The sequence below is a fragment of the Engystomops pustulosus genome, chromosome 4 (assembly GCF_040894005.1).
Source record: "Engystomops pustulosus chromosome 4, aEngPut4.maternal, whole genome shotgun sequence".
Classification (NCBI taxonomy): Eukaryota; Metazoa; Chordata; class Amphibia; order Anura; family Leptodactylidae; genus Engystomops; species Engystomops pustulosus.
The window spans coordinates 132,669,995-132,683,719 of NC_092414.1; the positions used below are offsets into that span (position 1 = coordinate 132,669,995).

Here is a 13,725-nt window from a genome sequence, read left to right on the forward strand (position 1 = left end):
AAATGTTTCCAGCTCATCAGTTGAAGGGAGGCTTCTCGATGATGAGATTCCTGCTGCACGCACAGGAAGTGTCAGGCCATTCTGAGTATACATATGAATAGTATAAAGAGGAGATTCCAGCATGTCATCAGGTAGAAAAAAAAGTTTTGAAAACAAACTTTAATCCGTAAGCATCATGTGCACATGAAAAAGAAAGAAGTAATGCACGTCTGTTCAAGCGTTTCAAACATTTAGTTCCTAATCATAAGATTATTATGCTTATTATATATTATGCTTAAGAACTTAACGTTTGAAACTCATGAATGGACATGGATTACTTCCTTTTTTTCATGATGCTTTTAACTAATATGGATTAAATATGTTACATTTTTTCTACCTAATCCCGTGCTCCTCTTTTTACTATTGTATGTAGCTCACTGGAGTCAGAAGTCACATTCTGTATTGTGATAGCATCACTACTGAGGTCATTGATTGACTACAGTGGTCATATGGATATATACAGCATGTTTAATTCACGGTTAATTAAAAAAGGTCCGAAAATCCTGCTGCAAGATTTTTTTTACAGTTCCTTCAATATAATGACTGATATATGAATATATCAAACAGTCGTGGTATGAAAATAATAGATATGGGGTTTTAGATATTACAAAAATTCATGTTAACTCTGTCTTTCAGGGTGATATTGGACAAACTGGCCCAGCAGGTCCTAAAGGGATCAAAGGAGATCAAGGAGACAAAGGAGTGAAGGTACAAATCCCATTAGACGCAGAATAATAATTATATAAAAAATGGAAAATGGCTCTGAGAAAAAAACAATTTCAAGGAACAGTGTTCCAGCTTATTGTCATTTGTGCAGCAGACTACAAAAAAACCCTAAAAGGTGTTTTCGCACCAATCAATTTAGGCCCTATTCACAGGATAGGGTCTAACTTGCTGATAGGTGACGGTCTCAGTGATGAGAAACCCACAGATCACAAGAACGGAGGTACAACGGACACAGTCGCTTGTCGCTCCTGGAGTTAAATGGAGCACAGGGCCTCCTCCTTGGCCCCTACTCTTCTTCCTTTTCTTGCTGACCGCAGCAAGTGGTAATCACAGTTGTTCAGTTAGCGCCTTCTTCTGCACATACAAAGATACAGTGGAGCCAGGTAGCAGAATTGCCTATTACAATAATTAAACAAATTACTATGGTGACAGGTCCTAAACTTCTGTCATTTTATAAATATCTCTTATTTTGTTTCTCCATGAAAATGCTGGAACAAAAGAGAAATATGGTTTCCCAACTTTGTTACTGAGCTCAGAGAGCCCAAACAGAATTAAAGGACATAGTGGACACCATGTAGTGTGCCCGGTGTTAAGCAATTCATATATTGTTCTGTTGTGTTTTTCTGTTACATTTGAAAAAATACATCTGTCCATCAAGTTCAACCAAGGAAGGGGAGAAAGGGGGCTGAGGGGAGAACACAGCACACACATATTGAGCTTGCAACCAATTTCATAGTTTCATGTTTCATAATGAGAATTTTACATGTATTCATTACTACTGAATACTTACTATACACATGAAACATATTTCTATTTTTATTTAGGGAGAACCGGGGTATGGAATTCCTGGTCAGCCTGGATTAAAGGGAGATCCTGGGGAAAGAGTGAGTAAAATTATCATTCTAATATACTATATACTGTATTCTGTAAAGGAAACCCAGTTGTAAGAATTGTTCATAGAAGTTCATCTTTACAAAATGCTTGTGCTAGATCAGAGGTCATACCAGTGGAACAGTTTAGTCTTAGAAGTCTTTATCCTTATTTTTCATTGAGTTTTATATAGCTTTAAAGGGGACCTGTCACCAGGAGAGCCATTTTTAGCACTCCCCCAGTCCCCACAGAGCATAGTACATACACACAATTGGTTTTACAGAAAAAAAGATATGTTATATTGTACCTTTCATTACCATCTGCTGTGTGACTAGGCAGTTGCCTATTGGGAGGGTCTGGAAAGGAGCAGTTCCCCCCCACCCTTGGGGAACAGCTTCTCCATGTGACCTTTTCAAATATATGAAAACACCCATCACTGGGCTTAGCAAAGCCCCCTGTTCCTCTACAGCCAATCCCGAGTGTGGGGAGTTATTCATATATTTGAAAAGGTCACATGTTTCCCAGGGGTGGGGGGAACTGCTCCTTTCCAGCCCCTCCCAAAAGGCAACTGCCTAGTCACACAGCAGATGCTAATGTTACAATATAACATATCTTTTTTTCTGTAAAACCAATTTTTAATACAAAAACACTTTGGCAGTGTATGTACTATGCTCTGTGGGGACTGGGGGAGTGCTAAAAATGGGACTCCTGGTGACAGGTTCCCTTTAATACCTTAACGACCGCTGTATTGGCTTTTTACAGCAGCCATTGAAGGTGCTTCAGGGATTAACTGCAGGATCCCAGGGTTCCTTGAGTCGCTTCTTTATTAGACCAGGCAGGAGACCTATCAGTAGTTGACAGAATAATGGATAGGACTACATAAAATAAAATGTTATTTATTTATTTATTTATTATAAAAAATCTAAACTCTACGTCAACATACAAAATTTGTCTGCCCCCTTAAAAAAACAAAACAAAAAGAACAAACTCATTTTGTACCTACCCAGGCTAGAAAATTATATGCATTTATCCCGTACGCCACAAAATGTAAAAAAATAAAGTAAACGGAAAATAATGCCCAAATTTCCATTTTTTAATTATCTATCACACAAAACTTTTTATTAAATGTGATCAAAAAACGTTATGAAACCCAAGTGTGTACACATAAAAACAACAGGTCTTTATGCAAAAAAGAATCCCTTAGACAGCCACATTGTAAATTAAAAAGTTATAGCACTTGCAAGGAGAAGATATAAAAAGTATTTAATTATGCAAATTAAGGTCATTTGAAAAAAATATACAAATTTGGTACTGCTGTATGCTTATTGATCCAGAAAAAATAGTTTTAATGTTCTTTAGATTCCATGATAAATGCAGAATATTTGGAAAACAGAATGCTAGATTTTTCTTTAAATATACTGTACATAAAGGGTTAATTAAAGTTGGAAATATGAAAACCAAAATATTACTTTAAAAAACTAAATTTCGGCCTAAAAATACAAATAAAGAAGTTATAACTTGCAGAAGGCATTGAAAAAAAAAATTAATGTGGAAAACAGATGTACAGATTAGGGGTTAAATGCTTTAATGCCACTCTAGATTGTTTTAATTTTTTTTCTAAACCATCACTTTTTCACTGTGTAAAATCTTGTTTTAGGAAAATTGAATTACATTTGTATTCATTATTATTTTGGGATAAATATACTTTTTGCCTTCTATTCAAACACCCAAAGAAAAAAAGTTTTGCACCGTGTTAGCACATTGAAGAAATTCCTGTTGCTTTTGATAGGTCAAATAAAGTCACCTTCTTGAGATTGTGATACCTTTTAATGGCTAACTGAAATATAAGATGTTACAAGCAAGCTTTCAGGACATCTTAGGTGCCTTCATTAGGCATGCTATGACAGTCTTTCTGAAGTGACACAGATCTTGTACACCATAGATATAGAAGACATGCAAACAAAATGTAAACTAAAGGACAATAACAATAACAAAGTTGAGCCAAAGGGATCTGGAATGGGGGGCCGAGTGGTATCCTTAGGACACCCCCATCAGATGATAAAAAGAGATAAAACAAAGCGCGACTATCGTGTTATAACGTCACAGCAAACATATTAGTTGAAAGATACTTGTTCAGGACTCTGATCTGCTTGTAGATAATATAAGCTTGAAAGTATTGTATAACAGCCAGTCCATGTAGACTACGTTCCGCTAGAGACCAGGATCACGGGATCATGTGAGCGTATTCAGCGTGACCCGAAGGAGCTAGATGGCGCTATGCAACCCACTTGGAGATCCACGGTGAGATAAAATGATAATTTATTAAATTAAAATATATATCTTAAATCTATTTGTGACGCAATTCAGCTCCGGACCGTAGCTTTTATCAGTCATCTGATGATGAAAGCTCCGGTCCGCAGCTGAAATGCTTGCTTGTAAAATCTTATATTTCAGTTAGCCATTAAAATGTATCACAATCTCAAGAAGGTGACTTCATTTGACCTATCAAAAGCAATAGGAATTTCAGCATTTTTCTTACATGTTGAAAAATCTAAAGATTTTCTTCTACATGTGAACAGACCTTTAGAATTATTTTGCAAATGTTTTTACTGATTTCATTGCAGTGTTATTGTGATTTAAATGTTATTAATCCTACAGCTAAGCTCCCATTGTACCAATTGGGATTGGGACAGTGTTAGACAAATAGACCCAGCTCCCTCCTCCACCTGATTGGAAAAGCTTGATTACATTGCATGGTTCCCTATAGCTAACAATGGTTTAATATTACTACACCTGTTTGGTCCTGCCAGAGAACTAATTGACAATAATACAGCCGAACCTTTGGGTTCAGTTGTATTGTTGTCAATTTAAAGCTTGCTATAGATGCATTGGGGGATATTTATCAGGTCTTCTGGCATACAAGCCCTGAAATAATGAAAATTTCTGGCTCTATGCCAAGAGGGCAAAGGGGGTCGCAAAGGGGGGTGCAGTCGCTGGCAGATAAGCGGTAATCTACAGCAGGCAGATGGGCGGGAAGGACGGGAAGCCTGGCTGAAGGGGAAGGGATTTTGTTCTTGCGATTTGCTACATAGGCTTTTCCATGGTAGTTGCAATGCCAGGAAAATTAATGCACAAAATGTCTAAAAAGGAAAAAGCCTCCAGAAATGTATGTAAATAAATAATATTAGCCCCTTAATACTGCATGACATAAATGTATGCAAGGTATACATTGCCTGCTGTGCCTGTAAATGAAGTCTTCTGTGTAGTTATCATGAACATTGACTTACTAGAAGCCCCAAGATTTATCTTAGACATCTTCCTATTGGGCCAGTTAACAGAGTAACAAAAAAGTTTTTTGATCTGCAAAAGCAAATCACAAAAGGTTACTTCAAGGCCATGTTAAATTTTTCTCCATTTGTGAGTACAATATTGATATATGAATTTCTTACCTGGACATTGTGACAACGTATTAGCAATACACATCAGCAATACCATCTCTTATGGTATCTGGTGTAGTATTTATTTAATTTAAGATGATACTGACATTTGGCTTGTGATTTTATCTTTAAGGGTAACATTGGATTATCAGGAAAGCCTGGGCCAAAGGTAATTATCTTAAAATAATTATTTTATAGCAGTACATATTTAATGTTGTGCCTCTATCAAAGTTAATAACTGAACATATGATAGTCATGTAGAACCACAATAACAAAAACTTACTTATATGCTTGTGTTCATCCATATTCTCTTTATTCTCCACAAATTAGATTAAAATAAACAAAAACAAAGCAAAAAAACCCTGCCTCATAGAATTACATAAAAAATGCTTTAAAGCTTCAACCGTCATTCCAGATGATTTTTGATATTGTGTGTGGGGTTTTGTTGTGAACATTTTTCTAATATATATCATTAAGAAATTCTGCTTAGGCTACATTCACACGATGTATGCCCGGCGTACCGTAGTATGGTGCCGGGGAGAGGAGGAGGGGATGAGCGCCGTTCACCCCGTCCCTCTCTGTAGCGATATACGACCATGGCGCCGTATTACGGGAGAAAGATAGGACATGTCCTATCTTTCTCCCGGCTACGAAACGGTATGGTTCTCTGTTTCTGCTCTCTCTTGAAAGCTGAAAGTGAAGAGATTAATTACCCCATCTCAGAGATGTATAACCAAACACAGCGAGATTAGTTGTGAGCTCATGCAACTTCTATAGACATTGTGCAGGCTGAAATATGCATCTCTATTGGTGTGAGTGGCTTCATTGTTTTTACAAACTAAGAAGAATTTGTTAATGAAGTATATTGGAAAAATGTTCACCCCATCCCCTGCACACAATATAAAAAGTTATCTCAAATGATGGCTACACTTTAAAGCTGACATAGATGGTAATGGGCGCACGGCGCCTTATGGGAGCTGTACGGTGCAGCACACGTGCGGTACCGTACTGTTCCGTAGCTGGGAGAAAGAAAGGACATGTCCTATCTTTCCCCGGAATATGGCGTCGTGCGCCATATATCACTACGCTCACCCCCTCCTCCTCTTCCTGGCGCCGACGTGTGCCTGATGCACTACAGTACGGTGGGCACACGTTAATGTGAATATAGCTTAACACTGTAGCTTGTTCTGTCAGGCTGGTAATATGTGTGTTTTATGAGGATGAGATACATAGCATATCATAGCATAGCATTAGAGGAAACCTACCATGAGGAATCTACTATCAGAAGTAGGTAGGAAGGTAGATTCCTACCTCTTTTTTAATCTGTAATTTATTTACTCTGGAACCTAACGTAACTTGTTAAAAACTTTATTTTAGTAATATATTAATTAACTCCAGCTGCTGCTCCCAGTTGACGACCAGACTAATACCAGTAGCCTCTGCAGTTAATTTACATATTACTAAAATAAAGTTTTTAACAAGTTAGTTTAGGTTCCAGAGTTATTAAATTACATATTAGAAAAGAGGTAGACAGGAGTAATCAAGCTCACTAGGTGACAGACCAGTACAGAAAGAGAGAGTGCCCTGGCATCAGTCATTTGCAGTGCTGTGGCTGGGAATGTCCACTTGCAACATTCAAGAACATAAAGAAGTGAGGATCTGGACATTATACAATGATCTACTGCCACTAAGCTACATTATCAAACCAAAGATTTTTAGTTACATTTTGTACAAATTGCATAAGCCCACAAACCACTTAATGGTGACCTAGTTTTATTGGGTCCCTATGCTAGTGGGTGCAGCATCACATAGTGCCCAATGCCACTGCACCACAGCACCTGCAGGGACCAAGACTCAGCAGCCCAGAGTACCCCTACTGACCATCAAAGCCCCATGGTTCTGGACCCCAAAACACTGCAACAGAGCAACCTCATTCGCTGTGTAGTACTGGACCATGTGAAAATCAGCACAGTTTAAACCTGTAAACACCAATGTAGATTATTACATTTACATTATTTTGTGACTGAACCATAACTTGCACATGAAGTATTAATTACTATAATGTTCTCTGCAATCATTTCATGTCTATCAGTAAAGTGACAAAATCTCCAGTAAAGATAAGATGATTTTAAAGATTAAGAGACAGCTCATAGTTCATCAGTTTTTGGCTTGTTTTGGTGAGCCACGACCAGGACTGGTCAAACACATGGAACAGATGAAAATCGTTCCTCTATACCTAATATTGTGAATTAACCCTCACTTTCTCAATAGGGAGAGGGAGGTGACAAAGGTCATAAAGGTGAACCTGGAACTTCATGGACTATGCCTGGAATAAGAGGTAAAGATGTAAGTAGAAATGGTAGAGTCCTACAGAATTTTTAAAGCAAATAAACATCTGAAGTCTATAAGATATTTAACTTATTTTGTTTTCTTATTAATGATATTATTAGTGCTATCTATTATGTGGATTGTCCGAATGGTATAATTTTTTAGGTATGGTTCCCAAAAGTAGTAACGTAATAAAGTCTACAGTACTTATCTCTATTTTCTTCAGCGATCTGGCACTGCACTCCTCACATAGCTTCTAGTCTCTGTTTTGTTGTGGCCAACACATGACTGCTGCAGCCAATCATGACTCAGCGGTGATGTGCCATATATACAGCATGTGACCACACAGCGCTGAGATTGACTGGATTGGAGTGAATATACATGGTTGCACACAGTATAAGCTATCAATGAATGTTTCCATGGTAGTTTTTATATATTCTGTAAAATGTTGCCTGTAACGTGACATCGGTAGCGTTATAGCATTCTTTATATCCGTCTACCTTGAGGTATGCTAGGGAAAATTACCAATATGCTTTTATTTTTTTTAACTAGAATAGGTGATTAATATCAGAACACTAATGCCACACTGATTATCAGCAGTTTTACGAGACAACAGTGTTCAATCTAGTTAGTATTGTGCCATACATTCTATATTGTCTGATCTTGGTGTTGCAGCTCAGCACATTATGGTTCTTTTTTCGTGCAGGCATGTAGCGCTGGATGGTATACAAATCATTATGTTAATGGTTTAAAAGCTAAATTGGTAATTTACTGTACTTTGACCCTAGGCCAAAATAAACAGCTACAACAGTTTTTAAAGGTGTCTGCAATGAAGCTTTATTATTAATCCTGGTTCTTTTGACAACCCAACATTTTTAAAATCCAATTGTCACAGAGACCAAAAAAAAATTGCCTAGAGCTACAATTATAAAATATACGGTTCCGACTTACATACAAATCAATCTTAAGAACAAACATACAGAACTTATCTTGTACGTAACCTGGGGACTGCCTGTAGTACAAAGACTGGTACTGTAAGATAACAGTGATGCAAATAGTTGTAAGACTGGTAGTCCCAGTCTGACACAAATACTTCTAAAACTGGTAAGGTGTCACTGATGCCAATACTACTAAGACTAGTACTGTATGCTAACACTGACGCAAATTATTCTAGCACTGGAAGAGTAAGGTAACACTGATGCAAATACTACTGAGACTAGTACTTTAAGGTAACACTGACACAAATAGTTCTAAGATTGCTAGTGTAAGGTTACACTGATGTAAATACTACTAAGGCTAGTACTTTAAGATAACGCTGACACAAATTGTTCTAGGGCCGGAAGAGTAAGTTAATACTGATGCAAATACTACTAAGACTAGTAGTGTAAGGCAACACTGATGCAAATACTACTGAGACTAGTACTTTAAGGCAACACTGACACAAATAGTTCTAAGATTGCTAGTGTAAGGTTACACTGATGTAAATACTACTAAGGCTAGTACTTTAAGATAACGCTGACACAAATTGTTCTAGGGCCGGAAGAGTAAGTTAATACTGATGCAAATACTACTAAGACTAGTAGTGTAAGGCAACACTGATGCAAATACTACTGAGACTAGTACTTTAAGGCAACACTGACACAAATACTTCTAAGATTGCTAGTGTAAGGTTACACTGATGTAAATACTACTAAGGCTAGTACTTTAAGATAACGCTGACACAAATTGTTCTAGGGCCGGAAGAGTAAGTTAATACTGATGCAAATACTACTAAGACTAGTAGTGTAAGGCAACACTGATGCAAATACTACTGAGACTAGTACTTTAAGGCAACACTGACACAAATAGTTCTAAGATTGCTAGTGTAAGGTTACACTGATGTAAATACTACTAAGGCTAGTACTTTAAGATAACGCTGACACAAATTGTTCTAGGGCCGGAAGAGTAAGTTAATACTGATGCAAATACTACTAAGACTAGTAGTGTAAGGCAACACTGATGCAAATACTACTAAGACTAGTAATGTAAGGCAACACTGATGCAAATACTACTAAGACTAGTACTTTAAGGTAACACTGACACAAATAGTTCTAAGATTGCTAGTGTAAGGTAACACTGATGTAAATACTTCTAAAACTGGTAGTGTAAGGTAACAGTGATTCAAATACTACTAAGGTAGTGTAAGATATTGCTGTATGATGCTGGAACTGCAAATAGTGTTAACAAGAGTACTTTCATGTATTGCTGTATGGTGCTGGAAATTCAAGTTGTACTAACAATGGCACCATACTCTCCCTGGCTCTGTTTTCTGTCTGTAATGGTGCCTGGACATGTAACCCTGCCTCTCATAGAGCAGGTTCACATGTCCCACCTTGCTTATCACAGCCATGCCAAATGTGAGCATGGATGTTGTGGCTAGTGGGCTGCAAGCTGGTTGATTGGCAAGCAACCAGCTTTCTGTATTTTTCTGAACATGAACCCAGCATGTACGGTATAGACCTGAACTTTGAAGTTTGGGTCCGCTCATCACTAGCCTTAACATATCCATTGATTTATTCACTTCAGGACTGATAAATATACAATAGAAGTTATTGAAAGAAGTTAAGATAAAATACATTTTAAATAAACAAATTTCTTTTCTACAGGGAGAAAAAGGTTTAAAAGGCGATCCTGGTATGAAGGTATCATAGCCGATTATACAGTATAAGAATTTACTCTTTTACCTTATATCTATTGTATCATTTGGTAACTGTAGATTCTAGTTATCATGACATGTTGTATCACTTTCTAGTAGGTCTATTGGAACTTTTTAATAAATATAAGCAGGAAAGTTTTTCTTCCAATTGTTTAACCACTTCTTTCTATAGCTGAAACATTATTGCAGATTATTATAGACTGATAAATAATTTACCCAAATAGCCCTATGCAAACACTGTTAAAAAAAACCAAACTTCCATACTTATTTAGTGATGATTACCTCATCGGGCGCAATTGTGATATTTCACAGTGATTCTCTGAAGCCATAGCTGACCAAGCATAGCTTGGCCTTAAAGGGTATGTGTCCAAGGGCAGCCACATATACACCGAAGCTTGGTAGCACCATTTCGACTTTTTTGGAGATGCAGGTCACAGGTGTAAAAAATGCCCTGTATAAGTCTCTAAAAACGTATTATACTCTAAAATACTGAACATGCAAGATTCAGTGATCCATTGCCATAGTAAATATTCCCTTAGTGAAAAACGTACACGCTGGACCAACTCTGACTGGAAACTGATGACAGCGTGTTTCGTCATTGTAATGATCCCTTCCTCAAGTCCATATCCTTCAGATGATGGGCCTCCCTCACAAGTGCATGCCATTTTGCCTTTTTCTATGCAAGAAAAAAAAAATATATAGCTTGCCATTACAAGTTTAATCTAAAATGTGATGTTAATTTTATTAATCTAAAATTAATCTTATTAATTAGGGAGATGCTGGAATGAAAGGTGAACCAGGAGAAAAAGGACAAAAAGTAAGTCTTTTCTTCTTAATAGAAGCTGAGATTAAACATCGGCTAGGATGCAAATCAGTTGTTTGTTGTCCTCCATACAGCTAATATTTTATATCAGCACTTCAAAGTTAAATATATTAAAGAAAACCTGTCAGGCAAATTAACCCCTGAAACAAAATATATTTTCATAAACTGTCATTAGAAAGCATTGTCCCTAACCAGTCATTGTCCCTCTACATGTCTGTAAACTTAAGCATTCAGGTACTAAAGCTGTATGCAAATGACAAGAGATGGGTCCAATGAGCCATATCATATTCAGCTGTCCAGCTTATTCATGAGTGGGAGGCACAGCCACACTGCCAGTGCTTGACTGACAGCCTGTATAATGATGTGAATTATAATGGTGTAATGGCTCCTCTATGTGCTTCCTGGTGCTGGCACCTCCTGCAGCCTGTGTATGAGATACTCATATACACATGACTGACAGCCTGTATAATGATGTGAGGTATAATGGTAAAATGGCTCCTCCATGTGCTTCCTGGTGCTGGCGGCCGCCTGCAGCCTGTGTGTGTGTATAGGAGAGATACAACAGCTCCAGGCAGCCATGTTATAGCAGACCATGACAGATTCATGTGTAGCTGATGTCTGTGTCTCTCACATGTGTATAGGAGGACACAGCATGTCAGCAGATAAAGCAGACACTAGCAATGCTTTACTATACATTACATGCAGACGTGAGCAGGGGGAGGAGAGAGGAGTGGTAACAGGGTCGACATCACTAACTTTCTCCATGTGCCCAGCCTCATTTACATAATAAAGAAAAGATGATTTTACAATGATTAATGTATGAATTGACTAGATAAAGGCTGGGATGGAATCCTTGTGAACTGTTCCAATAGGTAGAGGTGACAGAAATAGTGAGAGAGAACTGATGACTGGTGTTTTTTAACTTTATAATAAGTAAGATAAGGGATGATGCAGATTCAATTATACAGTATTTGTTATGTTCCATATTTATTTAGGGCAACACTGGACCTTCTGGTCGAACTGGTGATACTGGCCAAAAGGGAGAAATGGGACCAGCTGGAAAAGATGTAAGGGTTACTTTTATATTTTAATCTTTCTGAATAACGATTTGGTATTATAACAACCTGATGTTAGTTTAACTGTCAGCATCCTCTGTTCTGGGTTAGCAGAATGGCATTGCAAGAAAGCTTTTATATTATTTTAAACTTTACAGTCATGGCCAAAAGTTTTGAGAATGACACAAATATTATATTTTCACATGATCTGTTGCCCTCTAGTTTTTGTGTGTTTGTCAGATGTTTTTATCACATACAGAAATACAAGTACAATCATATTATGAGTAACAAAAGCTTTTATTGACAGTTAGAAGGAGTTAATGCAGCAAGTCAGTATTTGCAGTGTTGACCCTTCTTCTTCAGGACCTCTGCAATTCTCCCTGGCAGCTCTCAATCAACTTCTGGACCAAATCCTGACTGATAGCAGTCCATTCTTGCGCAATCAATGCTTGCATTTTGTCACAATTTGTTGGTTTTTGTTTGTCCACCCGTCTCTTGATGATTGACCCCAAGTTCTCAATGGGATTAAGATCAGGGGAGTTTCCAGGCCATGGACCCAAAATCTCTATGTATTGTTCCCTGAGCCATTTAGTTATCACCTTTGCTTTATGGCAAGGTGCTGCATCATGCTGGGAAAGGCATTGTTGATCACCAAACTGCTCTTGGACGGTTGAGAGAAGTTGCTCTTGGTGGACATTCTGGTACCATTCTTTATTCATGGATGTGTTTTTAGGCAAGACTGTGAGAGAGCCGATTTCCTTGGCTGAGAAGCAACCCCACACATGAATGGTTGCAGGATGCTTTACAGTTGGCATGAGACAAGACTGGAAATATCGTTCACCTTGTCTTCTCTGAATAAGCTGTTTTCCAGATGTTCCAAACAATCGGAAAGGGGATTCATCAGAGAAAATGACTTTCCCCCAGTCCTCAGCAGGCCATTCCCTGTACCTTTTGCAGAATATCAGCCTGTCCCTGATGGTTTTTCTGGAGAGAAGTGGCTTCTTTGCTTTCCTCCTTGACACCAGGCCTTGCTCCAAGAGTCTCCGCCTCACACGGCGGGCAGTTGCACTCACACCTACCCTGCTACCATTCCTGAGCAAGCTCTGCACTGTTGGTAGCTTGATCCCGAAGCTGAAACACTTTTAAGAGATGGACCTGGCACTTGGTGGTCCTTCTTGGGTGCCCTGGAGCCTTTTTGGCAACAATGGAGCCTCTCTCCTTGAATTCCTTGATGATGCGATAGATTGTTGACTGAGGTGCAATCTTTCTAGCTGCGATACTCTTCCCTGTTAGGCCAAATTTGTGCAGTGCAATGATGACCTAACATGTTTCTTCTGGTTAACAGAAGAGAAACAATGATAGTAATAATAATTCTTTATTTATATAGAGTCTACAGATTACACAGCTCTGTACAAAGCATGTCAAGTTGGTCCCTGTCCCCATGGGGCTCACAATCTAGACAACCTAACAGTATGTTTTTGGAGTGTGGGAGGAAACCCACAAAAACACAGAGAGAACATACAAACTCTTTGCAGATGTTGACCTGGGTCGGACTCAGACTCAGGACCCCAGCGCTGCAAGGCGCTCAGCCCTGTCCTCATCAACACCCACACCTGTGTTAATGGAGCAATCACTGAAACGATGTTAGCTGCTCCTTTTAAGGCAGGCCTGCAATGAAGTTGAAATTGGCGAAGAGTTCATTTTCTAGGCAAATATGGACTTTGCAATTAATTGCTGTTAAGCTGATCACTC

The 13,725-nt window shown here is 38.3% G+C and overlaps 1 protein-coding gene across 3 annotated transcripts in view; it reads left to right on the top strand.

The window, feature by feature from the left end:
• The window catches only part of LOC140127149 (uncharacterized), a 246,094-nt gene that overhangs the window by 129,213 nt on the left and 103,156 nt on the right, over window positions 1-13,725 (top strand). For all 3 annotated transcript variants that reach the window (XM_072147489.1, XM_072147490.1, XM_072147488.1), the window contains 7 exons: window positions 676-747; window positions 1,590-1,649; window positions 5,206-5,241; window positions 7,344-7,418; window positions 10,046-10,081; window positions 10,868-10,912; window positions 11,914-11,985. In XM_072147489.1, coding sequence (XP_072003590.1) covers window positions 676-747; window positions 1,590-1,649; window positions 5,206-5,241; window positions 7,344-7,418; window positions 10,046-10,081; window positions 10,868-10,912; window positions 11,914-11,985 — 396 coding nt within the window. The remainder of the gene's footprint in view (window positions 1-675; window positions 748-1,589; window positions 1,650-5,205; window positions 5,242-7,343; window positions 7,419-10,045; window positions 10,082-10,867; window positions 10,913-11,913; window positions 11,986-13,725) is intronic.